This window comes from Chrysemys picta, chromosome 1, assembly GCF_011386835.1.
Source record: "Chrysemys picta bellii isolate R12L10 chromosome 1, ASM1138683v2, whole genome shotgun sequence".
Lineage (NCBI taxonomy): Eukaryota > Metazoa > Chordata > Testudines > Emydidae > Chrysemys > Chrysemys picta.
In genome coordinates this window covers 218,474,811-218,502,804 of record NC_088791.1, presented here as the reverse complement: position 1 = coordinate 218,502,804, position 27,994 = coordinate 218,474,811, and the positions used below count along the sequence as shown (strand labels likewise).

Here is a 27,994-nt window from a genome sequence, read left to right as displayed (position 1 = left end):
CTGTGACCTACGGAAGTGACGTAACCCGGAACGGATGGGGTAGACTCCCGTTTCCGGATACAGTGTTGTGTCGCTTTCGTTCCGAGGGCGCTTCCGTTAGAGCCGTTGGGAGCGGCTGCGGGGGCTGGTAACCGCTGGAGTCCGGCACCGCGAGCGGCCGAGGCCGCCTCCTGCGGGATGCTGCGGGGTCTGGGCAGCTGGTTCGGGCTGGAGCAGGCGGGCGAGGAGCAGAAGCCGCCGCCTGAGCGGAGCAGCAGCCCCGGGGAGCGGAGCGAAGCCGGGGGCGCCGAGGGGGAGGAGGCGGCGGCGGGCGGGGACCCGGCTGTGCGGCGCCAGGAGCAGGTGGATCCGGATCCACTCCTCAGCCAGGCCAAAGGACTCGGCAGTGAGTGTCCTGCCCGCGCACGGCCCGGCCCGGCAGCCCCCAGCCAACAGACCTCTCGTCCCCATTTACCCGCCCCCCGGCCCGGCACTCCCACACACGCACCATTCCCGTCCCCCCCACAGATCCCCCCCCCCACACTGACACCCCGGACTGCATCCCCCGCACACTGACAAGCCCCCTTATCCCTGTTCTCCTCCCCACCCCCCCCCCCCCACACACACACACATACTGACCAGCCCTGAGAGCTAGTCTAAGACTAAGTCTTTGAATTTTCAATGGAAGAAAATTGGTAGCCAGTGGAAGGACAAATATGGGCTGATGTTCTTGTGATGTCCTGTCCTATTGCAGAAATTGATTATTACATTTTCTAAAAGAGCTGTAGCCTCTCTACTGCTGCCACCTTCAGACCCAGATTTAGTTAATATAATAATTGAGTGACCAGATCATTGGGAGCAAGGTTGTGCAGTAATCTGAAAGTGCAATAAAAGACATTTTTCATCACTGATTCTGTGTGGCCTTCTCGGCTATTATCAAAAACCTGAGGCTTTGTACTACTTTGACAGTTGGAGGGGTAGGTGTCTTTGATGGAAAGGGGAGGACAGTGAGCCAGCTAATTCTGGTGTATAAATTCTGACTAGCATTACTTCTGTCTTGGCCAAAATGAATTTTAGTTGATTATTACTAGGCATTGACACCTGTTTAATGTTGGTTGTGTCTGTGGCAAAGGAGACTGCTAGATGCTGGGACTGGAAAGCAGGGTGTGGATCACTCGATAAATTGCCCCGTTCTGTTCACTCCTTGTAAAGCATCTGGCACCGGCCACTGTTGGAAGCCAGGATACTAGGCTAGATGGACCACTGGTCTGATCCCGTATGGCCATTCTTATGTCCTTATGAGATGTACTGCTGCGTGTTGTCAGTATATTGTTACTAGTGAACTCTAGTGTCTCATTACCTCTCTGAGCTGTCTAATGTAGATATTAAACAGAACAACAGAGATCCATTCAACAGGTGAAGGTTTTGGGGGAAAAATATATTTGCACATTAGCCCTCTCTGGGTTCTGTTGGAGGAATAAATGGAGTCATTGTAATGCTATGCTGTCTGCTCCAAGCATGTGCACTTATGTAAGTGGATCAGTAGTACATTTTGATAGATTGTCATAACTTGTGGAAGGGTTCAGTAATGCTAAATAGCAATTGTGTGTGTCCTATCTAATTAGGTTCTTATATTGCATTGATAGCCTGGTATATAAGCATCCTTCCTGGGATGTATGAATGACATGACTAACAACTGTCACATGAGTTTATTTTTACATCCATCATCATGAGGAAAGTCCCATTTAGTTCCTATACACGCACAGCTTGAATCCTAATTGTAAAGCACCCGGTAACAGATAACATGTGCTAGAGCTTTGTTGTCACTGCTTTCTCGGTGGCTTTTCTTAGGAATGGAGGTTAGAAATAGGAAAATGGAAAGATCATCTTCATTGAGTATGGTTTTTTGACGATTGGATGGACTATTGAATATTTCAGGAAAGTTAGCAATGTCATTTCTCAGAAGGAGTTGATGATGTCCATTAGTAGCAGACATCAGTCTTTGGTGGTTTTCACCAACAAAAAAGGGCAAGGATCTGTTTCACAGTATTCCTAAAAACTTTTTAGCAATTTATGTGTGGTGGAGCCAAACATCTGGGTTAGTCAATATCATCTGGTTCAGATTCCAGCTCACACTTCCTGTTCTTCTTAACCTTTTGTGTCAGGGTAAACAAAACAGCCCACTGTTTTGTATATGATAGTGAGGATAAAAGTTGTAGCTTTTTTAAGAAGTATTATGTTAATAGTCATGACATTCAGATTGTCTTGTAGACCTGAAGTTCTAGAAAGGAAAGAAAGCTTAGGTATTCTTTTTGGCAGAAAGAGTGGCAATACCTGAAGTGCCAGTTGTTTCTGAAAGTCAACAGTTTTTAAAGTTTCAGCTTGACCTTCCTGGAATGATTAAAATGTTTCATTCCTCTCTTCTGATGTCCCTTAGATTCTAAATCACATTCTCAATTATTCCTCTTTTGATATTCACCACTTAATTTAGATTTATAATTACTTCTGCATAAAATCCTACTATTATCATAGTGTTAAATTGTACCAATTTATTGGCATCAGATATACTGAATCACAAGTAAGATTATAGAAAACTTTACACCTACTAAATCTGTGTCTCTAGATATTTACATGGTACTATAAGCATAGTATCTGAAAAAGAAACTAATCCCACGTCATTTCAAGGTACCTCAATATTAAGTTGTTGTTTGTCACACATTTAAAGGCTAGTGGCTTCTTCATAGTTTGTCTGAATATTATTTAAATTGTGGTAGTGTCTAGAGACCCAAAGAACGTGATGACTGTCTCATTAAATGAAAAGGAGCTTCAGATGTGTAATAGCTTATCAGTTTATTTAAAAAAAAAAAAAAAGTTTTGGCCAAACATACAGTTCCATCCCTAAGGAACAAGAATTTAAAAAAGGATAGAAATATATACCCAGTAGTTCACCTGCAAAGAGGCCTTCTAGAGTACTAAGAAGCCAGTTTAAGCAATTCTGTTTTAGAACTTTTGTTATAAACATGACTTTCAGATTAGGTGTCTAAAAATGTACAATGAGAAAAGAAAATATAACTAAAGAATTTGATATAACAAAATATTTACAACTCTAATCTCTTTTCATTTGTGAAAGATTATCTCTTCAGTTTTGCGACTGCTGCTACAAAAAAGCTATCTGAATCGGTTGCTGAAACAGCACAAAATATAAAGAAGTCTGTAGAAGAAGGGAAAATTGATACCATCATTGATAAGGTATTTTTTCTTCATTATGTGAAACTGATCTGTAATGTACTCCAGTATCTGCTCTGCTTCAAATGCTATTCGTCAGCATCTGCATAGAGTGTCTGGGCCTGCAAAATAGTCTGCCTTAAACAAACCCCCCAAACTGGTTTTTAAAATTGCAGATTTTTAGGGCTGATTTCACATATTTCTTGAATAAATAGTTAAACAAAGTTTGTTTTATCTGACTGAAGTGTTTATACAGAATGGGCATTTCAAGGAAAACTATTAATGAAAATCTCTCACACAAAAATCAACAGAGGGTCCTGTGGCACCTTTAAGACTAACAGAAGTATTGGGAGCATAAGCTTTCATGGGTAAGAACCTCACTTCTTCAGATCACACAAAAATGTAATCACTATAGCAATCTTAACTGTAAGATAGTTAATACATAATAAAAACATTAAAACAATCGAAGCATTACAATATAAACATGACTGGTTAATTTATATAAATATTACAAAAAACTGTTACATTATTGGGCGATGCTCACTTAATAAGCAGCTACTCAATCTTTTGTTTTCTCCTCATTGTTCAGTGTGTGGCCCTAGGCCTTATTTACTGCACACAAGCAACCTTAATTCTGACATTTCTTAACTCTTGAGTGCTGGACTTTGTAACCTTAATATTCTTTTAATATAACTAGTTTATTTTTATTTTAAAAAAGCAAACTGAAAAACACATCCTGTGGCATCGTATTGCCATCTACGTGGTTCACCAGCAGGGTTGGAACCTCTAGATCCACCGCATAGACCTCTTCCATTTGAGCTAACAGAGTAACTGATAGCAGTAGTAGGTGTTGCCCTCTGTGCATTACAGGGAGATGGGATGGGACACTTCTAGTGGGTTTTGTAGATATTTGCTGACTCCAGAGGGAATGGTGAGACTCAAATCTTGGGTTCTGTTCCAGGTTCAGGAGGCACAGACTCTTCTGCCCATTCCCCCAACCCTGACCCCTACTGTCCCATCACCTCCCTTCTGTCTGTGTCCCAGTCCTGTCTTTTCTCCACCCTTGGCTTTTCATCCCTATCCCACTCTCCTCACATAGCCAATCCCAGTCTCCACTCCTCAGGCTTCTCATTCCAGTCTTCTTGCCCAACAAATCACCCCCACATCCTCCTGGCTCCTTGTCTCCAGGATCCTAGCCCAACCAGTTCCCACCCCCTACCAGCTCATCATCCAATCTTTCTCCCCTAACCCGCCCTGTAGTTGTCTCCCAGTTCCAATCTCCCTCCCCAGGCTTCTCATCCAATCTGTGTCCCAGCTCCTTGTCTTCGTCCAGCCAGTTCTAGTTCTCCACTTGCATCCCAGCTTTGCATCAGAGCTGTCTCCCCTCATCCTTCCTTTCAGCTGCCCCCAGTCTCAGTTTCTGTCTTCCCTCTGCTTCCTCAGACTACTTGTCCCAATCTATTCCCTTTGCCTTCCCTGCATGTCTGGCTCCTGTCCTCTCTGCATTTGAATTTGGCTGCTTCCTCCTCCATGCTATCTGGGCCCAGTGTGTGTGGGCAGGGGTATCATTGAGAGCACACAAAAAACAGACTTGCTCTCAGTTCAGCTGCTTGGACCTGGCATGGTCCTTAGCAACTCAGAGCTGCAATTTCAGGAAAAGTCCAGCTCAGTGCAGATGGAATCTTTGGGGAATTAAGATGCTATAATCTGAATCTCTTTTGAGCATGGGCAAACTAAGATTTTTTTAGAGGTTTATAAATTGGCCAAATTTGAGCAGCTCTTCGCGTGGATGGCAAAAGGTTCATCCCTGACACAACAGTCACCCGATGAAAAGAAAAGGTTGTCAGAATTTTTTAACAAGGGCACAACAATGTATTTTTCCATAGCTTCATTGCTGAAAATGGCTGGACCATATTGGTTGAAATTTTCAAAAAAAAATTGAATCTGGGATAGATACCCATCATGGAAACTACAGTCTGAACAACTACATTTTGGCAACATTATAAGCAACTGAAAACAGTGTCGGGCATCCTTAATAATAGGCTATGGTACCAGCCCAACCTATAATATTATTCATCTGGTAAACTTTTCAAATCCTGGGAAAAACAGTGAGATTGAGTTTTGTGAATGGTTGCATATAGGTGGGTATATGTGGTGAACTCTCCATAGCAACAGAGTAACAAAGGGACAGGAACTATAGAAGAGGGTGGAGAAAATAATGCAAGGAAACAAAGAAAATAGACACTGATTACAGCATAGGAAAATAAACGCCATAATCTGTTATCTTTTTTTCAAGCCTTGACTGTGATCATAAACCCCAGGTGGCAAGAATATCTGTGTCTGTTTTTTGACATTTGTATGATTTAGGATTTTCTTTTAAATTATCTCTGGTCTGTGTGTGCGAGGGCTCTGAAATTTTTAACTAGAGTTTTTCTTTATGTATTACCCTCTATGATAATTTTATAATGTTTTCTATTGCTATATCTTGTCTTTTGGGCATGAGAAGTACAGGTTTCTATTCATATCTCTTGTTTATTTCAGTGCGTCCGTCGTTTCCATTTGTGTAACGTATTATAGTGTAAATGAGAATACTATCATTTTCTAGCATTTCTTACAGTACTGTATATGTAAGCTTGATTGTGTTCTTACACAACTTCCAACACTACTTCCATAAGTATTTTGTGAAATAATGTTTTTATTTTAATTGTAGTCTGACAGTTTCTGTCCTTTGAAAAATATGTTGTCACTATGATGCTGGACATATTGATTCATTCTTTTGTGAAGATACCATAGTTTGAGTTCCTTATGTGGAAGGAAGTTACATTAACTGTGACTGTAGAACTCCACGCTAAGGCAACAATTAAGCTTGGCCTTGGGTATGTCATGAGAACTGTCTGGGACATATTTTACTATTCATGAACTTAAAGTCATAACATTTTTTCAAATAAAAAGGAAAAAAATGTGTACTGTATTTGGAAGTAATATCTGGAAAGCATGATATATAAGAATGGCTCAAGCATGTATGGGGTGGGGGAGTGGGGCAGTAAAAGAAGAAAGGTGTTAGAAAGGGGAAAGATATAGGCAAATTGGAAAATGGAGAGACTAGCAAAAGGAAGAAGGTACTGCTCTGAATGATTTGAAGCAGTGCATACTTTGGTCTGTGTAGTGTTTTAGGTTGGCAGGAAATGTCTTGCATTGTTGCCTGGTGCCTTGCTTCTCCACTGGATTCACTAATAGAGCAGCATCCAACTCTGGCCCACAAGGAGGGGTGATATGGTATAGGGCCTGGATAACTGAGAGTAAGAAATGCAGAAAAAACTTGTGTAACCCTCTCAGTAAAAATACAGATTCTAACAGAAATAAAGGAATGATGGAGGAAGAGGAAAAACTCTAAAAATACAAATGAAGAGAAATACAATAGTGAATTACTTCATTTTGGGGGGGAGATGGAGTCAAGAAGCAGTGTAATTAATGGTGGGTTTATTGATAACAGTTGCATTGAAAAAACAATATCTCCCCTTTAAAAGCTTAGATTTCTTTCTTACCCTGCTTGAAGATGTTATGACTAAAGGATGAAATTCCCTGTCCTCTTCTCTGCCAGTAAAAATGAAATCATACATCTATGTATGATGATCCTTCCTGCTCCTTATGCTTCTTTGCATTCACATTTAAAGATTAAAACAACTAAAGTTATTTGCTTCCTTAATTTAAAGGTTGATTCACTCCTCAAACAGTCAGTGAGATTCACTCTGACCCCAAGGCTGGAGTGTTTTGAGGGATGGAGGCCTTTTGGGAAATTTAGCTGAGTCACTGGCTGGGGACCTGACTGTAACCTTGAACTTATTTGAATGGGAAGAGGAAAGGCAGCTATCCAACCTGCCTTTTAAATGCTGCTGGGAGTTGGGAATCAGAACTTTGTAGGTTGTATGGATCATTGTATGACTTGTTTTTTTAATTCAAAGCGCTATAATTTTCATCTTATTTGGAGTTAGAAATGGTCATGCCTTCTTCCAAAATCTACTAGTAAGGTGAAACTTGCCATGAAAACCTCACATGGAAAATTCTGTCTTCAGATACCATTGATCTCAGGAGTTGAATACACATGAGAGTAGGAATGTGGCCCCTGTGCACTGTTGGAGTCTGAACTAATGTAGTTCTGGCACACATCTGCAATTGCAAATGCTGCAAAAAAAGGAAAAACATATCAGAAAGATTACTTGATGTCTCTTTATTAATATCCCCAAGGTATATTGGTAGTAACTTTTCTAGTAAAAGGTAGTAAATTTTCTAGAAAATTATCCACAGATGACTTCAGAAGCTGGTTTCTTAGGCCTAATATGCCATTCTCTTGTGAGGATACATTAAATCAATTACACTAATTCCCAATTATGTCTGACATTTTACACAGAAAAACCAGGAAATGAGTTATAGATTCATAGACTCTAGGACTGGAAGGGACCTCGAGAGGTCATCAAGTCCAGTCCCCTGCTCTCATGGCAGGACCAAATACTGTCTAGACCATCCCTGATAGACATTTATCTAACCTACTCTTAAATATCTGCAGAGATGGAGATTCCACAACCTCCCTTGGTAGTTTATTCCAATGTTTAACCACCCTGACAGTTAGGAACTTTTTCCTAATGTCCAACCTAAACCTCCCTTGCTGCAGTTTAATCCCATTGCTTCTTGTTCTAGTTCCCACAGCATCCAGAACTGTGTCCACTGAGCATATGAAGTACTAATTATTTACTGGTGTTAATAGATTCATAAACCCATCGATTTTAAGGCCAGAAGGGTCCACTGTGATCCATCTGTATAACAGCCCATAGAATTTCTCCCATTGATATCTGCATCAAGCCCAAATATTGGTGAATGACCAAGAACATATCTTTTAGAAAGGCATGATTTAAAGACTCCAAGTGATGGAAAATTTACCTCATCCTTTGGTAATATGTTCCATCAGTTAAGAACCTTAGTGTTAAAATTTGCATCTTATTAATGGTTCAGAATTTTCTGACTTCAGCTTCCTGCCATTGGAGCTTTTTATGCCTGTCATAACTATAAAGGGAAGGGTAACAGCTGTCCTGTGTACAGTACTATAAAATCCCTCCTGGCCAGAGACTCCAAAATCCTTTTACCTGTAAAGGGTTAAGAAGCTCAGGTAACCTGGCTGACATCTGACCCAAAGGACCAATAAGGGGACAAGATACTTTCAAATCTTGGTGGGGGGAAGGCTTTTGTTTGTGCTCTTTGTTTTCGGGGTTGTTCGCTCTTGGGACTGAGAGGGACCAGACATCAATCCAGGCTCTCCAAATCTTTCTGAACAAGTCTCTCATATTTCCAACTTGTAAGTAAACAGCCAGGCAAGGCGTGTTAGTTTTTATCTTTGTTTTCTCAACTTGTAAATGTACCTTTTTGCTAGAGTGTTTATCTCTGTTTGCTGTAACTTTGAACCTAAGGCTAGAGGGGATTCCTCTGGGCTCTTTAAGTTTGATTACCCTGTAAAGTTAGTTTCTATCCTGATTTTACAGAGATGATTTTTACCTTTTTTTTTTTAATTAAAAGCCTTCTTTTTAAGAACCTGATTGATTTTTCCTTGTTTTTAGATCCAAGGGGTTGGATCTTGATCCACCAGGAGTTGGTGGGAGGTAGGAGGGGGGATGGTTAATTTCTCCTTGTTTTAAGATCCAAGGGGTTTGGATCTGTATTCACCAGGGAATTGGTGAAGAGTCTCTCAAGGCTACCCAGGGAAGGGAATTAGCACATTTGGGAGTGGTGGCAGCGGACCAGATCTAAGCTGGTAGTTAAGCTTAGAAGTTTTCATGCAGGCCCCCACATTTGTACCCTAAAGTTCAGAGTGGGGAAGCAGCCTTGACAATGCCTTTGTCTGGTAGACTTAAACAGCCCGCTAGGGTTGGATATCTTCTCTCTGTGTTGGTACTTAGACTCTGATCAAGTTGCCTCTTAACCGTCTCTTGACTAAACTAAATAGATTGAAATCCTTAATTCTTTCATAGTAAGGTTCTTTTCACAGAGCATGACTCATGCTCCTAGCTCTACTATGATCTTCTCATTTTTTTTTTTTTCAGTTTTAACATTAATTTATAATACAGTAAATTCTTGATTATCCAGATTTAATGCAGGACATTTAATAATTTTCAGTAATCAAGGAATTATTCAATGTCACAGAGAGTAGAAGTATGACTCTGTATTAGGTAAGCACAGTTTCTCTGCCAAATTCTAGGGGTTGATTTGGGAACCGTACGTTTTGAATTTGGTGACTTTTAAAATCTTAACTGCAACACTGTGTTTGATATTTTATTCCCTGCATTTAATTTTCCCTCTCTTCTTTTAAAATATGATACGGGTGTGTTTGAATGGGTAATACTTTTTAAAGCAGGTACCTTTATTTAAATATGCAGATATTCAGGGAATGCATTAGGTGTACTTAAGCGGATAAGAAAATAAAATATTGCATGTGCACAGTACACTGTTGACACCTTCATGAAATTTATTTTTCAAAGTTGGTAAAGTATGTATCACTTTGGAGGACCATACACATGAGTTTCAGCTCTTAAAGAGAAAACTGAGTTTTGGGTGCAGTTAAAGGGTAAGGGGCTGAACAATTAGTATGACCTCTTCTTGCTTAGCTAACTTGCAAAAGAGTAAGGTCTCAAGTATAACTAAAGTGTCATGTTAAGTTGAAATGTGTTTCAAATTACTTACTCTCTGAATGTTATTAGACAACTCTGTAATATGTTCCATTTCCTTTCATTCTTTACTTGAAATTACCTTTTCTTATAGACAATTATCGGAGACTTTCAGAAGGAACAAGAGAAATTTGTTCAAGAAAAGCACACAAAAAAGTCAGGTATTGAATATTTATTATTAAATGTAGGTCTTTTACTAAAGATAGCTAACACGTTTTACTAAATTTTGATGAAAGCTACGTAGTTCAGCTCAGTCTCAGTAGATATTAAACCTAATCTTTGTGGCAAAAAAGGTGACTCATGGAAATTCTGTATAATGCACAATAGTTGTATATCAGGATTTCAGTAAGTGCATTTTTGGGATGAGATAAGGGATCACTAGTTGAAACTTAGCTAAAACAAGTTAACTATACAGCTAATCCAGTATTTTCTACTAAATTCAGCAAACATATTTAACTATAATAATTGAAAATCAGTGGGACTGATCTCTTGTGACTTATTTTGAACCTCAGGTTGTTATATTTTGTGAGGAGGCAGGCATTCTGATTGCCTGTCACTTGGGCTCTCTACTAGCAGTGTAAAATGTTACTAGATGGAATGAATAACATAAAGTGTGGGTGCCATTCTAGCATGTCATTAGTTTCTCTGTGGGAGGTGCTTTACTTATAATTCCAGGGAAAATTGCTTTCTCTAAGGTTTGTAAATTATCTGTGATCCAAATCCTTCTTGGGTCATGCATCTATGTACCATTAGATATGAATGGCCATATCAGGTTAGACTAATGGTCCATCTAGCCCAGTATCCTGTTTTCTAATAATGGCCAGTACCAGATGCTTCAGAGGGAATAAAGAGAACAGTGTTATTATCGAGTGAGCCCTCCCTTGTTCTCCAGTCACAGTTTTTGGCAGTCAGAGATTTAGGGACACCCAGAGCATGGGGTTGCATCCCTGACCATCTTGGCTAAGTCCTTCATGAACTTATGTAATTCTTTTTTTAACATAGTTATACTTTTGGCCTTTACCATGTCGCATGGCAACAAGTTCCACAGGTTGATTGTGCATTGTGTGAATTACTTCCTTATGTTTGTTTTAAACCTGCTGCCTATTATAAGCAGACCCAGTGATCTCACTCTTTGTGAGTAAGACAGGCAGAATTTGTTCCTACATTGTTTAGGTCATTAAATATTGCTGGATAGAAAAGTATATAGCAGTTTGACATAGATCTCTTTTTAACCTTGAATATGTTGATGGTTTCAAATGGATCATGCTGAAGTTTGTCATACTGTTTGCTGTTGTTAATATATATTATTAGATACTATGAATGCACAGAGTGACTCCATAGTTAAGTATGCATTTATATTCACACCTAGAAATGTAATCTTTACTGTATGTATGAGTAGTACAGTGTATCCTCCCCAAACTTACACTTACACCTCTACCCCGATATAACACAGCCCGATATAACATGAATTCGGATATAACACGGTAAAGCAGCGCTCCGGTGGGGCAGGGCTGCACACTCTGGCAGATTAAAGCAAGTTCGATATAACATGGTTTCACCTGTAATGTGGTAAGATTTTTTGACTCCCGAGGACAGTGTTATATCTGGGTAGAGGTGTACTTTTGGACTACCCTTTGAACTTCTCTGAACATTTTAAAGTAAATCTGTAAATTAGCATTAAGCATTATAAAATACACCCTCTTATTTTGGTGAATCTAATTTTTTTGTATCCCCCTAGTGCAAAAAAAAAAAAGTGAAGGTTGGGTATTTGGAAACTGAATCATTTATGTATTATTCCAAAACCAGAAATGTGGGCTATTGTTAAAGTTTATCAGCACACTTTGTATTTATGAATGCTAACCATAACCATTTCTATTTAAACTACAATTTTTTAATCTGTTCTAAAATCTTTTTGTCAAATTAATCTTATAACATGTATTTTACAATGTATATTGTCATATAATTGTGCATCAATTATTTTCAACAGAGAATAGGTTGTACAATATATTTTTTCAGGATAAATCTCTAATGGGAAACTGACAGAAAGCATTCTTTATCAAAAGGACTGTTGTACAGTTCCGCCAATTATGCACCACAGTGCTATATTGTTTGACCTATTTGCAGTAGTCCTGGTCTAGAACATTTTGGAAGAAGTAATAAAATGTTGATTGAAAAATGACCACATAATACTTGCTGAATTTTTTTTTTAATTTTTTTGACCAGTTCTAATAAACAGACTCATTTCCATAACTCATCTGCTATACCTTGAGATCAGTTGTAAAAAAAAAAAACAGAAATGAAACTAATGTACTGAAGTGAGCACAGTTCTGAAACAATTTGTTTCAAAGATGTCCTGTTTCCATTTAATTTTTCAGGTGGGTGACAGTGACACAGGGACCCCCGTTGCTCAGCTGTCTTTCTGGCATTGTGTGTTGCTCTGTCTTAATATAAATATTTTTGTATTTAAATATAACAAAACTTGAATTATTTTTCCCTCTTTAATGACAGAAGCAGCAGTGCCTCCTTGGGTAGACAGCAATGAAGAAGAAACAATTCAACAACAAATCTTGGCCTTATCAGCAGTAAGTTTCTTGTTTGTTATTAAAGCTGTCTTTTGTTTTGATTAAAACATATACCTTCAGTAATTTCATCACTTATCAAAAAGTTAGACTACATTGTGTATACAAAATTTAGATACAGCATGGTGTTTGTCTGGTTACCAGTCACATGCCTGAAGCAACTTCTGGGCCAAAATAGAGATGGAAAAATGTATCCTCCTATTTACACTTTTGTCTTTAACAGAAAGTTACATGGCTGTGACGCTAAAGAAATATGTAGGGAGTGAGATGGTCTGGTCAAACGTGATATAATTCCTCTGATGTCAGTTAATAACTATAGTATTTTCTTCAAAGGACAGGCGAAACTTTCTGCGTGACCCGCCAGCAGGTGTTCAGTTTAACTTTGACTTCGACCAGATGTACCCTGTCGCTATGGTAATGCTACAGGAAGATGAGCTTCTGAATAGGATGAGATTTGATCTCGTCCCTAAACAGTATGTAATTTCTGATTATATTTGTGTACTGTCACACTCTTAGTTTGTCTTCTAATTTATAATCTTAACTTCCCTAAATTATTCATCTTCCCTCTCCACCTCCCTCAGCTTTTCCTTTTGATTCCCTCTGCTGCACATGTTGTTTTTAATAAATACAAGCTATACACAGTTGGTCCATAAATAAGGAATACTGGTATTAAAACTTTTTAAAGAAAATATCTAGTCAATACAATACAATATTCCTATTTTTCCCAATGTATTTTTAATTATAGCCATTTCTTTAATGTAGTAGGTGCTTAAATTGAAGAGAGAGACTCCTCCACTTTAAATTTCCATCTCTGGATTTTATCATCTTAGACCAGGGGTAGGCAACCTATGGCACGCGCGCCAAAGGTGGCACATGAGCTGATTTTCAGTGGCACTCACACTGCCCGGGTCCTGGCCACCGATCTGGGGGGCTCTGCATTTTAATTTAATTTTAAATTAAGCTTCTTAAACATTTTAAAAACCTTATTTACTTTACATACAACAACAGTTTAGTTATATATTATAGACTTATAAAAAGAGACCTTCTAAAAACATTAAAATGTATTACTGGCATGCGAAACCTTAAATCAGAGTGAATAAATGAAGACTTGGCACACCACTTCTGAAAGGTTGCCGACCCCTGTCTTAGACTGTTATTTATTACTTGAATATAAAATTTGAATTGTTTGAGAATAAAAAACACTCATGGAGTTATAGATTGTCATAAACAAATAGTTAGAAGTTCACTTTTGTGTCGTTCTTCTTTTCCTGTTTTATTAGGTGCTATAGCCTCTTGACTCTCCTTAAAGTTTTGAGTTATTTCCACAGAGGTGAGATAGCTTGGCATAGGCCCTTTAAAATACAGGTGGTCAAGATTCCCTTGCTGTTTCAGAATAGCTCTTGGTATTATCTCTCTCATTCCATGTGTTGTCTTTAGTTTTGTCTTATTGTTTGTTTTTGTTTTTTAACAACCAGTTTTGTTTTACAATCTTTGTTTGCTTGGAACCATGCAGAATGTGAAATACTTATTTCTCTCAACTTAAGCACCAATTTTTCCTGGTTACACCAGATTAAGGCTCTTAACGACTTTTAATCAATTTACTACTTTGAATGTGACTTTTCACTGTTCTATAGACTTAATAAAAATAGCAAAAACGAAAGTTCATTTTATAGAAGGATTTGTTATTCCAGATTGTGGACACTTTTTTGTTATTGTTCTTGTGCTTGTTTAGCTTGAATTGTTTATAATTACACACATGCACAAAGTATATTTAAAATAACATTATTAAGGTTGTAAAGTCAAGCACTCCAAAGTTAGGAAATGCCAGAATTAAGGTTGCCTGTGTAACCTACATTTATAGAATCATAGGACTAGAAGGGACCTCGAGAAGTCCTCTAGTCCAGTCCCCTGCACTCCTGTCAGGACTAAGTATTATCTAGACCATCCCTGACAGGTGTTTGTCTAACCTGCTCTTAAAAATATCTAATGATGGAAATTCTACTACCTCCCTAGGCAATTTATTCCAGTGGTTAACCATCCTGACAGGAAGTTTTTCCTAATGTCCAACTTAAACCTCCCTTGCTGAAATTTAAGCCCATTGCTTCTTGTCCTATCCTCCATGGTCAAGAAGAACAATTTTTCTCCCTCCTCCTTGTAACAACTTTTTAGGTACTTGAAAACTGTTATGTCCCATGTCAGTCTTCTCTTTTCCTGACTAAACAAACCCAATTTTTTCAATCTTCCCTCATAGGTCATGTTTTCTAGATCTTTAATCATTTTTGTTGCTCTTCTCTGGACTTCCTCCAATTTGTCCACATCTTTCCTGAAATGTGGCACCCAGAACTGGACACACTACTCCCACTGAGGCCTAATCAGCGCAGAGAAGAGCCCCCTTGTACAAATACATTATAATAGTTTGTGATCATGTAATTAAAGACTCTCTCTTTTCCCCCACCAGGGATCTCTGCATCATTCAGTGCACAGGTTGAGCAATGCTCAATTAATGAGCAGCTAGCTATTCATTATTTTGCTTTCTCCTCATTGTCCTCCTCAGTGGTGTGGTCTTGTGCCTTATTTATTGCACACTATTCAAACCCTGCTCTGATGACAGAATTATTAATTTCCTGATGGACTTTTCTATGGTGCTCTTCACTATGGTATCAGAGTGCTTCACAAACATTCATTCATTTGTTTTCACAATACCCCTATCAGGTTAGTGGCTCTTGTCCCCATTTGTAAAATAGGGCAGAGGCACAGAGATAAACATCAAAAGTATCCACTAATTCAAGGTTCCCAATTTGAGACATTTAGGATCTGATTTTTCAGAATACTTAGTAAATCATATAAATCTTTCGCCTTTTACTTAGCACTGAATATGTTCAAAGCACAGCTCCCATTTACTTCAGTTGCAGCTGTGAGTGCTCAGCTCTTTGATGGAGGCAGGGATAGAATCCAGTTCTTCAAGGCAGCATTCAACTTCCTTAAGTATGAGACCATCCTTTAGCTTCCTGCAGTTCCCTGCCTCATTCACTGCACACTTTCCAACTTCTGGTATAAATGAGGCAGGGGTATTACAGACAACAGTCATCTTTACTACACAAATCTGATTATCCACACAGCACCATCCATTCTGTCCACTGACTGAGGCAGGATTCCTGTGAGGGAAAGTAGTATATGATCATGTAATTGAAAAATGTATCATACTTTATATGCACAAGGGGGGGCAAATTAAGGTTTCACAGGCACTTTAATTCTGGCATTTCCTAATTTTTGACAGCTTGATTTAGTAACCTTTATGTTCTTTTAACATGGGGTGAAGAGATTGTGTGTAATTTCCTAGTTTTTATAAAAGCAAACTGAAAAAATGGAAATGGCACTATATTGACATCCCAATGGTTCATCTGCAGGTTGGAACCTTTAGATCTACCACACAGACCTCTTCTACTTGAGTTAGCAAAAGCAGTAGTAGGTTGTCCGCCTCTATGTAGACCAGCACTACCTGGGGATGAGACACTTTGCCAGTGGGTTTCACAGATATTTGCTGAGTGCAGAAGAATAGCAAGACTCTAGAATCTTCAATTTCATTCCCGGAGGAATGAAGGAGGGAATGTTCTCTAGGGGTTACAGACCCTTTGGTCTGTTTCACCTAAGCTCAACCCCTTCTGTCCCATCCCCTCCAACTTGTTCCAGTCCTGTCTCTTCTCCACCCCCAGCTCCTTGTTCCAGGCTCCTCCTCAGGCTTTTCATCCCAGTCCTGGTTGTCTTGCCCAGCAAGTCTCCCACTGGATACTCTGCATCTGAGTCCCAGTCTCTCCACCCATGTTTCCAGTCTTATTGCCCAGCCCAGCTCTCACCCAGCTCCCAGGCTCCTGATCCAGTTTCAGCCCCCTCCCTCCCCCTTACTCCCCCAACACACACATCCTTAGCTGCTTGTCCAGGGCACCCTAGCTCCTCATCAGATCTGTCCTCCATCTCCCTGTTCTCCTACACTGTGATGGTTCCCAGTCCTAATCTCCTTGTCCGGCCAGTTCCAGTCTCTCCAGCTCCCTCTTCCAATCTCAGTACCCCATTTACCTCCCTGGCTCCAATTCCCAGTCTCCATGTCTAAAAAGTCCCAATGTTATCTCCACTCCATCCCACCCCACCCCACATTGTCTGGCTCTTGTCCTCTCTGCGTTCAAGTCAGGCACTTTCCTCTTCAAAGCTGTCAGAGGGGCTGTAGGGGGGGTGTCCTTGAGACACAAGAGAGAGTATCCCTGCGCTCCATTCTGGTGCACGGCAATTTAAAGGGAAGTCTTGCTGAACCCTTGCATCCCTGGGCTAGAGTATACTGAGTTGCTCTGTGTGGGAGAGCACATTTGCAGTCTGGTCACACACAGCTGGAGCATGGTCAATGCAGATGAATTTGTTGAAGGTTTTAGCTCTGAAGCGCTAACAAGTCTCTACTTACCATGTGCAAACTGACAGTTTTCAAAGGCTTGTAGCTCGGCCAAATTTGGATGGATTTTCACAATAGCAAAAGGCACATCCTGATACAAAGGCCATCCCCTCCATATTTCAAGTTCCTGCTGCAAAGCATGGGGGACTCTAGAGCTTTTCAGTGAAACAGTTGTAAGTTGTAACACTTCCTAAATAAAGGAGTTTGGTATTAATCTATTTGGGTCCTTCATTGTATGCTAATTCCTGTTCCTGTTGCAAAAACTCCCATGAACTTTGATGTGCTGAATAAATTGGCAAATGTTGACAATCAGTTCAATATGTAGAAATAGCAATCCACTGAGATAATGTAACAATCAATACTGCATTTCTGTAAGCTCCATCTAGTTTCGCAGTCCACTGTGTTAGAATCAGGTAATTTTCTCCCTTTGAACATAAATGTACTATGTATTTTTTAATATGAGAACACTTTAACAGTGTATGAACTGCTGTTAGTACTGGAGTAATTTCCTTTCAAATACACCTCTACCCCGATATAACGCTGTCCTTGGGAGCCAAAAAATCTTACTGCGTTATAGGTGAAACCGCGTTATATTGAACTTGCTTTGATCTGCCGGAGTGCGCAGCCCCGCCCCCCCGGAGCACTGCTTTACCGTGTTATATCCGAATTCATGTTATATCGGGTCATGTTATATCGGGGTAGAGGTGTATATGCTCTCTGTGTGTAACTCACTTTAAAGAAGACTAATAGGGATTCTAATTTTCAGATTGCATGCTTTTCTAGCATGTCTCCGCTATGAAGCTTGTACATAAAGATTTGGATTTTGTTTGCAGATTTCACGTTAATAGAATACTGTGTACAAATACTTCACTGTACAATTATACTTCAGATATTTTGTTTTCAAACTGACAGATTGAACATTTGATGTTGCCAGACCGCGGGTAGACTGAATTTTTATATTTGTTGAACTTGAAGGTGACAATCCAGGGTTTAAATATGCTGCTGATTATAGATTTTTTGAAAGTATTCACCTTTTCTAGGGCCAAATTCTGCCATCGTTAATTAAGCAAAACTCCCATGGGCTTTCTGCTCAAGTGAGGAGCCCAGACTTTGGCCCTTGTTTAAATTGCTGCCTTACCATTAATGAAAAAAACAGTTGGATTAAACTATACTATATACTATATAATATGTGAGGGTGATTTATATCTAGGTTTTTGTTTCTATTGGTGGCGCACATACGCATATTACCTTGATATAGGTTCACATAACAAAATTCATTCCGCTCATGGATAGAAAAAATTAAAGGGAACATTGGTTACATCCAACTCACTCTATGGCATTTAATATCATAGGAGCACAATCTTGTAAGTGCTTTTTTATGAGGCATTCCATTGACTTTAGTGATGTGTGTAGGATTGGACCTTTAGTTAAGGACTGCTTTACACAGCTGATGCACACAGGGCACAGAAAATATTGCATGTTGCAGCTACTTTAGTTGCAACTAAAGCATACCTTGAAAACAGTTTTAAACTTTGTAATATAAATTCAACAAGCAAGAAAAAAATGTAAGATACCACGTCTGTTGGTGCAGCCCCATGAGGCAGCAGTGCTGTACAGAGGGAGCAAATACTCCTCCTTTTATCCTAGATCTGCTGCTCTCCACAAAGCTAGTAGAGCTCTGGTCCCACTAGTAGCCAAGCCCAGGCAAAGTGGTTGTAGCTTATCAAAGGGGATGAGACTTTGGAGAGGGGAGCTAAGCCAAGACTAGAGGTGGGATTCATGTGGTTTTGTTTTGCCTGGCTGAGAAGTAGGAGTTGGTAGTATGGTTTGAAGATAATAAACAAGCTGATGTACATTATTATGCTAATCTTTTTTTCCCTAAGAAAATACACTGTTAAACTGGAGTTAAGTGGTAAATATGTAACAATAACTTAAGAAGTGGGAGACTATTGTAGTGGTTGGTTTTTTAAACGGTGTGTCCATATGTCAGGGAATTCAAAGCTGAAGTTACACTTCAGACTACTCCAGACACTTGAGAAGGTGGAAACAAAACTCTGCTCTCACTCCTGTAAGCTATGACTGTAGCTTCAACTTTGTGCCTCTGTTTTTTCTACCTTGCTTGCGGTAACTGTAAACTTTCCACAAATCAAATGTAGTCGTTAAAGCTATGTAGTCATAAAAACCTATATTTATGTTTTTCTTTAGTGTAAAGGAGGAGGTGTTTTGGAGAAATTATTTCTACCGGGTTTCCCTAATTAAACAGTCTGCACAGCTCACTGCACTGGCGGCTCAACAGCAAGTGGTAGGAAAGGAGGAGAACAATGGCAGGAAAGAGGATATACAGCTGACAGGTACAGAAAGTATTTGTTTTGAATAAGCAGCTCACTATGAACAATCCAGTCTGTCACACTTCTTAGTATCTATATGCATCAGATGACCTATATGTTTTTTAGTTTGCAACTCACTTGTACCATTATATAGGAGGCTTCTTGAAAAAGTGTTGTTTCAAAAACAGGTCCTTCTTAAAAAACCCCAAACCCTCTAAGTTTATCTGATCTACTGATTCACTGTAAATATTGCCCTCTTTTCTATGTATAATTAAAGAGAGGCTGTTTTCATCAAAAGAGTGCAGAAGTTGATTCAGGTATAGATACAGCATTAAGATGTACTCAGTTTAAAAAAAAAAAAAAGTTAGTTTAAGGTATTACTACACATTCCACCTAGTTCTTCTGTTAAATTTGTTTTTGAGGAAAAAAATCTGTTTTAAATGTTGCATAGCTAAACTTTTAATATAGGTGCTGATTTTTCTATATATGATAAGCATCCTTTAAAAAAGATACCGTTGACCCCACCTTCCTCTCCAGCTAGTCTTATCATCTCCCATTCACCTCTAAATTCACTGAGTACACTAGCTACAACCATTGCCTGAAGTTCAACTCCTCCATCTCCAACCTTGAATCCCCTCTAATCTGTTTTCCACTCTTTTCACTTTGCTGAATCTGCTCTCACCAAAGTCCCTGATCCCCCTCTTGGCCAGTTCTCAGGATCCGTACACCATACTCATCCTCCTTAACCTGCTTTTTAAAATAATTTATGATGATTTCCTCCTTGAAACTTCATCCTCTTTTAGCTTTCACAGCTCTGTTCTCTCAGATGTGTGACCACTTCTTCAGTGTGCACTTTTCATGGTGGTCCTCAGAGATCTGTCCTTGACTTCCTCCTCTTTTCCATCTACACTCACTCTCAGTGTGATCTCATCTTCTTAAATGGTTTCAACTATCTTCTCTTTGCCAATGACTCATAAATCTACCTCTCCAATACAGACCTGTCTCACTCCATCCAGTTCTGTATCTCTGCATGACGCTGGATGTCTTGTCATCAACTTAAATTTAGCATGGCCAAAACTGTGTACCACATTCCTCCCTACTTCCTTGTTTCTCCATTACTGACATCATCATGATCTACTCAGTTAATAATGCTTGTAAAATGGGTAGTATTACTGACTCTCCCCTTAGCCGTATATATCCAGGCCATGACCAGACCTTAGGGCCTCTTCATCTCCCATCTTGACTCCCTTTAGGGTCCATTCAAATGCAGTTACTAAGATCATCTTCCTGGTTGATCTCTTTGAACATGTCCCTCCACTAACTCCATCACCGCCACATCAAGTGATTCTTGTCTTTATCTTTTAATACCCTTTATGTGTAAGCGTCCCCCTGCTTACCTGCTCTTACGTTTTATCACATCACTTCTCCATTTCACCAAGAAGACTAACCTCAATTATGTGTGTATCTGTTTCTCTCACAAAAACCTTTGAGAGTTCTTCCACACCACCTTTTATGTATGGCATATGCCCTTGAACTACTCTGTGAAGCTACAGTATTCCGTTATATCCCTCTTCAAGTCTTCCTCCTACCATCATGCCTGTGAGAAACTGCCAACTGCTGGGAAGATAGTTTGGTAGACACTTCCATATATATTTTGTTGATTTTTTTTTCAGGTTATTTTATTTTTAAGAAGTCTCAAACATTTAGCTATGTACCTTGCTGGCCTCTATAAATGTGCATTCTTAGTGCTGTTTCCCTTGTCCTCTGTTTCCTTTTCCTTCTGATTGTTCTTTACATTCACCTATTACATTTTGTTTTAAATTATATTATGAACTCTATGGAAGCAGAGACAGTCTTCTGTTTTGTGTGTTTTTATATTGCCTACCACTGTAGATGCTGCTATAATCCTGCTACTGACTTTTTAAACTTGTACATAGCATAAAGTTTGGATTTTTAAAAAGTTTCCCTGGTTCAGCAAAATGTAAACTTTGCAGATAGTCTCTTTCATAGTATTGCTCATACACAGAATGCTCTGGTTATTGGATTCCACTTTTCTTGTTACTACTAAAAGTCTAATTTAATTTTTGTTTCTATATCCTGCTGCTTCATAAAGCTAGCTTCAGCAAATGAGGATCACTGCTAATATTATGGCTAATTAATTGGAAATTGAAATGAAAGAAATAATTCTGACATTTAACAAATTTACACAGTGTCTTAGATCATAAGCTCTTTGGTGGAGTGTCTGTGTCATCATCTTTGTTCGTACCGTGCTTAACACGCTTGACTGGAGGCTCAAAGTGTGCAATAGAAATAGTAATTGCTGATTTAAAATCTTGATCTTCTGTATCAGTGTAAAATTATATTCTGTAAGGAACCCTCATTCCTAAATTTGCCCTGCAACTTCTCATTAGTTTGTTGCAGGAGTTCTGCCCACTTTCTAGAGCTAGGCTTTTACACTTGCATTTGAAAGAGAATCCTTAATTCGCAAGGCTATAAGAGACAGGGCACTTTGCAACTTGCTGAAATCTAAAAAGACTTCTGCAAACAAAACACCACCACAAGTGGGAGGGGGAGTGGGGAATACCCCATTACCTATCAGCAAAGTGGAGAGAGCCATCTTCTGCACTGTCTCCCATGTGCTGGAGTTCTTCTAGCTAAGGTTAAATAAAGGAGCTGCTCAATGGCCTTTCAGTGGTCAGGCATCACTCTGGAGAACATTAGGTATTCCATAGGGGGTTTTCTGGTTGGATCCCAATCCTAGTCACCAGATTTCTCAGTGTGGCTAAGAATATTGCTGCTAGACCACACCTTGTTGGAATATAAATCTGAGTTTTCACGGAGTCCACTTTCCCATTTTGATTTTCAATTAAGTTGACCTTTTCTGAGGCTATTTCCACACTAGGAGGCTGGAAGAACTAGTAGCACTTTTTTGTAAATAGCCCTTCCTGATATTTCACAGGTAAAAGTTTCTCCACAAAGTCAACTCTCATTTTTATAGAGATCACTCCATCACTTTGTCCCCATCTATCCTCTCTCTCCTTAGGACCCGCTATGGCTCAAAACTACTTAATATTTTATTTGTACAGAACCCCGGATTTTCTCAGATTAAATTTTGCCCATAACAAAGAAGCTGTTTACATGAATTAATAGAGCCCTGTGTAGCACAACGGTTGGGTATCTTTGCCCTCTGGGCATGAGGGCCCCCTACCTTAGGCCTGGTCTACACTGGGGTAGGGGGTCGATGTAAGATACACAACTTCAGCTACGGGAATAGCATAGCTGAAGTCGACGTATCTTATTTTGACTTACCTCCCATCCTCATGGCGCGGGATCAACTGCTGCGGCTCCCCCGTCGACTCCGCTACCGCCGCTCGCCCTAGTGGAGTTCCGGAGTTGACGGGAGTGCGTTCGGGGATCGATATATCACGTCTAGACGAGACGCGATATATCGATCCCCGATAGATCGATTGCTACCCGCCCATCCGGCGGGTAGTCTGGACATACCCTTAGAAACTAGGTCATTTCATGGGCTGCAAGTGTCTCCCTCTGCGGTGTTGGTGTGTTAGACAATAACTGGGTTGCAGCAGCCAGTCTACATCTTTACTTGACATTACCAAACTATCATCACTGGATGCAATCTGGAATGCAAAATACTAAGGGCTATGATCCAAAACATTCTTCCCCTCCCAATCCCAAGGTTGACCTGGAGTTCTGGTGTAGCCTAGATTCCAGACTGCTAAGATCCTCTCAGAAAGGGAGTATTTGGATCTTACCTTCAAATTGACTTTGAGGAAGATCACAAGCCTGGAAGCCTCACCCAGATACTGATCTATTTAGTTGACTTATTTATTGGTGCGGGGGGTGGGTTCAGTTTGATTTAGCCAAAGTTTCCTTAGTCTGAAATAATAAGGGTATAACTGCTTACAGAATTTTATCTTAAATTTCATTGTAAAAATAGAATCAATGTAGAAAAAAACATTCTCTAGTTAATTCATTCTTATTTTGTAAATATTTCACCCATAACTGAATTTAACCTTTAGATATAATGTATACCCTGAAATAGAAAATTTTCTTGCATAGTTAATACTTATATAGTTTAAATTAGTTCTGGGGATATTTAAGAATAATAAAATATATAAAATTTCCGTTTTTTTCTCTTCCTAGAAACAGTAAGGCCCAAAACACCACCTGTTGCAATCAAATCTCAGCTAAAATCTCAAGAGGTAACAATGGTTGTATACTACATCTGAAGTTCAGTATATGAAATTTACATATAATGCATGATCACACAAACTGTGAGTTTGAGGTTTTTTGTTATATTTAGAGATAGCAGGTTTGCTTCATAATAAAATATTTATCTGTACAATATTGATACTTCTGGAGACTTATGCTAAGACTTAACTGTATAGGCATTGTCATTATGACACCATTTTATTATGACACTGTAAACAATTTTGCTTGCCACTGCAGAAGTCATAACTTGGAGAGCTAAAGACATTATTTTTAATCTTGGATTGCAATATTGTTGCCAGGGAATTCTTTCAGACAGAGCTGGAGCCATAAATTTACTAAGCAGTAATAACATTTAATTCGCCATTAGTAGCACTTATTTTAAATATAGATTGGTAGTTTTGCCAATATTGTCCTGTATCTTAATACTGTAGAACTTACTTTACAAATATCCAAAAAGTTCAGTGTTTAACATCTAATTCTGCAGTCCAGCAACAGCTTTTTCTTTATTGCAGTACAGAACATTAGAGAAATGAGACCAATGAATTCTATTCTGTTAACTAAAACCCAGGGGAGAGGTTTCCAGAGATAATCCTGTAACTCTCATCCTCTTATGGACAGTCTTTGATTTTTTTAACTGCCTCCACAATTAATATAAACATTTTTATTACTACTAAATTACTTTAATCTTTTCTCTGATTTTGGAGATTACTAAACTGAATTACAATTCTTAGAAAAATTTAAAAATATAACATGGAAATTAGTCGCTTCTTCAAAATGTATATCAAATGTTTTTTTTCTGTTCAAAAAGATATGGTAATTGACAAAATAGAATTTTTTTTTATTTGTATTTGACTATATTAAGCTATAGAAGAGAAGTTCACATGGAGTAATGATTTTCAAGTGTGTTTTCCTCTTTGAATGATCAAAATTTATTTTATTTAAGGACGAGGAAGAGATTTCCACTAGTCCAGGTGTATCAGAATTTGTTAGTGATGCTTTTGATGCATGTAACCTGAATCAGGAAGACCTAAGGAAGGAAATGGAACAATTGGTGCTTGACAAAAAGGAAAAGGAGACTTCCATAGTAGAAGGTAAAACAAAAATTAAAGCTAATAAAGTAAATAGCTTTTTATACATTTGACTACATTAATTCTAGGCAATTTAAAAAAAAACTGTAGATGTTGACTGAATTACAGACGATGGCAGTAAGGATTTGCTAGATTTGGAATAACAGAATAATTTGACTGAGCCTTGTAAAATTCTACTCTTACTAAGCAAGTAACTTTTTGACAGGCAAGTCAAAAAAAAAATCATCATGGCACCATAGTAAATGGTAGAAAAGCCCATGTTTTGCTTGACTATTTATTTCTGGAATGCCTCACTGCAGAAAGGACTAATCACTATTAAGACATTCAAGCAGTCTCTTGCATGGAATACTAGTTACAAAACAAAAATGTTCTGAAGAAACAAACAACTTTACAAGAAATTCTGCTATGAAAAAATGACTGAAAATGACGGGATTCTCATTTTTTCTTAATTCCCATCTCACATACTTGATTGTAAGTAAAAGGTTTTTTGTGTAACTGCAATCCTTGAAAACTCGGTGGGATCTGAAAGTCAAGCTGCATTTTCCTTATTGTGCATCATCATCAATAGTAAAGATTTTACAATCCAGATTATGGTTTCAGTGATACCGGTGCCTTAAATGGAGTTACATAAATTTAACTAATCAGAACTTACTAAATAATTTTGAATATGATGAACAAGAAGAAAAAGAATTCAGTTGTCTTAGCATGGATCTGTCGAGTTAGGAGTAAAAAGCAGAAAAATAAGTTTAGTCTTAGTAGATGTGACGTTGAATATACTACAATAAAGTAATCTGTCATTTTTTACATAATCACTTTTTAGAGTAGAATTGTAGTCCAAGTGTTCAGATGCTGTGAATATTAGTCTGAAATCAGTTATTTGCAAGATGTTGCAACCCCAAATTTAATATCAGGGGGTAGCCGTGTTAGTCTGTATCTACAAAAACAACAAGGAGTCTGGTGGCATATTTGGGCATAAGCTTTCGTGAGTTAAAACCTCACTTCCGAAGAAGTGAGGTTTTAACTCACGAAAGCTTATGCCCAAATAAATCTGTTAGTCTTTAAGGTGCCACCAGACTCCTTGTTGTTTTTCCAAATTTAATAGTTTGTAGGTTTAACCTTAAAATTACACTCATATGCATCTTCCTGAATTGATTGAAATTCTTGCTGAGTGGCTTTAATAAAGCTGTCAATATACAGTGTATTTAGTAGAAATGCTAACTCACAATACTGGATGAGACTATGGAATTACCTCCTATGATATCCAGACTCCAGCATTGGCCAGTACCTAATACTTCAAATGCAAGCCTCTACCCCAGCCGCCTTCTCATAACTGACCTTGTCAATTTGAGGGAAGGGTGGCAACACAGGAATGGCTTCTGACTCCTCTTTTGCCCTGAAGTATGAAAGTTCATTATTTTTATCCCTTGCCTTAGCTTGCCTAGCTATATATCTTAATGGAAATAACATTGTCCATCCCTCCTTCAGTTACCCATAGTATTGGATTTTGATCTTTGAAACCAATGAATTCCACAAGCTGGTAACATTTGATAATGGATAATCATTAACTATAAGGTGTGTTGCATTTTTCATATAGCATAGCTCTTTTTCTTTCTTTTTCTGTAAGAAAAGGTGGGGAGGGGTTGACAGCAGAGAGGAAGACTTGAATTCACACTGTTTATAGACAGTTTGAAAAATCAACAGAGGGTCCTGTGGCACCTTTGAGACTAACAGAAGTATTGGGAGCATAAGCTTTCGTGGGTAAGAACCTCACTTCTTCAGGTCAAGAAGTGAGGTTCTTACCCACGAAAGCTTATGCTCCCAATACTTCTGTTAGTCTCAAAGGTGCCACAGGACCCTCTGTTGCTTTTTACAAATTCAGACTAACCCGGCTACCCCTCTGATATTTGAAAAATCAGTTTGTCTTTGGTTACAGGTAGACATTTTGGGTTACACTGAGGTGGAGAAACATCAAATATAGTAAATATTTGTCCATTATTACATCAATACTTTATAATAACATATTCTGGGGTATCCCTCTGTATATTAGTTTTTCATCCACAGTTGTTCCAAAGATGAAATTCATGAGCTTCCAGAACTCTGAAATGCAAGACAGGTAGCCTCAATGAAAATTAATCTAGTTATACATGCACAACATTCTGTACTGCCAAACTAGGTATTATATATCATTTATCTTCCTTGTAGAAGAGACTGCTGATTGGGAGAAGGAATTACAGCAAGAGCTTCAAGAGTATGAAGTGGTGACAGAATCAGAAAAACGTGATGATAACTGGGACAAAGAAATAGAGGAAATGCTGCAGGAAGAAAATTAACCATTTTCCTGAAATCACTGCAACCCATAAACAATTTCTGAAAACTGACATGAATATCTGCTTTCATACTTGCTTCCAAAATATCTTCAAGAGAGACACGAACTTAAAATCATTAAAATTCCATATAGGGATACAGCCAGCCCTGCTGTTCTTTGTATGAACAGTTTATAAACGTGATCACTCTTCTTAAAATATGCAGGTGATATGTAATAATCAAAAGTGATAACATTGTCATATGAAATTACTGGTATATTAATATGTTTAGTTTGTACTTTTCTTTAGTGGGCCAAGAAGTGCCACTAGGATGTACTAGAATATTTGTAAATCTAAGAAAATCTGAAGTTTTAGTCTACAGTCTTCTATGGTGAGGTAAAAATGGGATGTTGTGACTAACTTTATTCATGCAAGTAACTGCACTTCAGTATGTTTGCTTTATAATCTCTGTATGATATTTATCTGTGTACCATTTATTAAGTTACTTGTAACCATTCACTTTCCTTTATACTTTACTTCCTAAGAGCATATGGCGCCAAAGAATTTACAGGAAATCTTATGAGAATAACTTCCTGATACCAGTTTGTTTTTTAAAAACATGTACTAATCCAGACTCTAAAAGAAGCACCGATTTATACTGATGGGGTACAAGTCACTTATCTTCTTATTTAACCATTTAAATGTTAACTCTTACTTGCCTTGATCTAACATGTTGTTTCTTTAAACCATCGTGTTACAGTATCTCCTTTCCCAACAGACAGAAAGGGTTTGATAGTCTTTTGTCTTCAAAGGATAACTAAATTTCATGTCACTGACAGAATTGCAAACACTTTAAAAGAGAAGAACTTAATTCTGTTTTCTGGATGAGAGCAAATTAAATACTTGTACAGTACTTATTCACTTTTTCTTTATTTTAAGTGATGAACTTAAATATGTAGATGAGTGTTGTCTTGGTTTGGACTTCTTTATTAAATACTGTAGATATTTATAAAATTTAATTTTTTTAGCGTGAGTATTGGAATATGACTGATCATGGTTGGATACTTCCAACCTTCTGCAGATTTCCAAAATGTACTTTTCTTTCAGGGGGT

General features: G+C 38.4%; 1 protein-coding gene across 1 annotated transcript; it reads left to right on the top strand.

Moving 5' to 3' along the window:
- Positions 1-31: 31 nt before the first annotated feature.
- SYAP1 (synapse associated protein 1) lies at positions 32-27,896 on the top strand. Its single transcript, XM_005287848.4, has 9 exons — positions 32-385; positions 3,110-3,228; positions 10,009-10,075; positions 12,423-12,496; positions 12,827-12,966; positions 19,137-19,282; positions 23,423-23,481; positions 24,435-24,582; positions 26,782-27,896. Exons 1-9 carry the CDS (start codon positions 178-180, stop codon positions 26,907-26,909), a joined length of 1,089 nt encoding a protein of 362 aa, XP_005287905.2. The 5' UTR covers positions 32-177; the 3' UTR covers positions 26,910-27,896.
- The last annotated feature ends 98 nt before the right edge of the window (positions 27,897-27,994 follow it).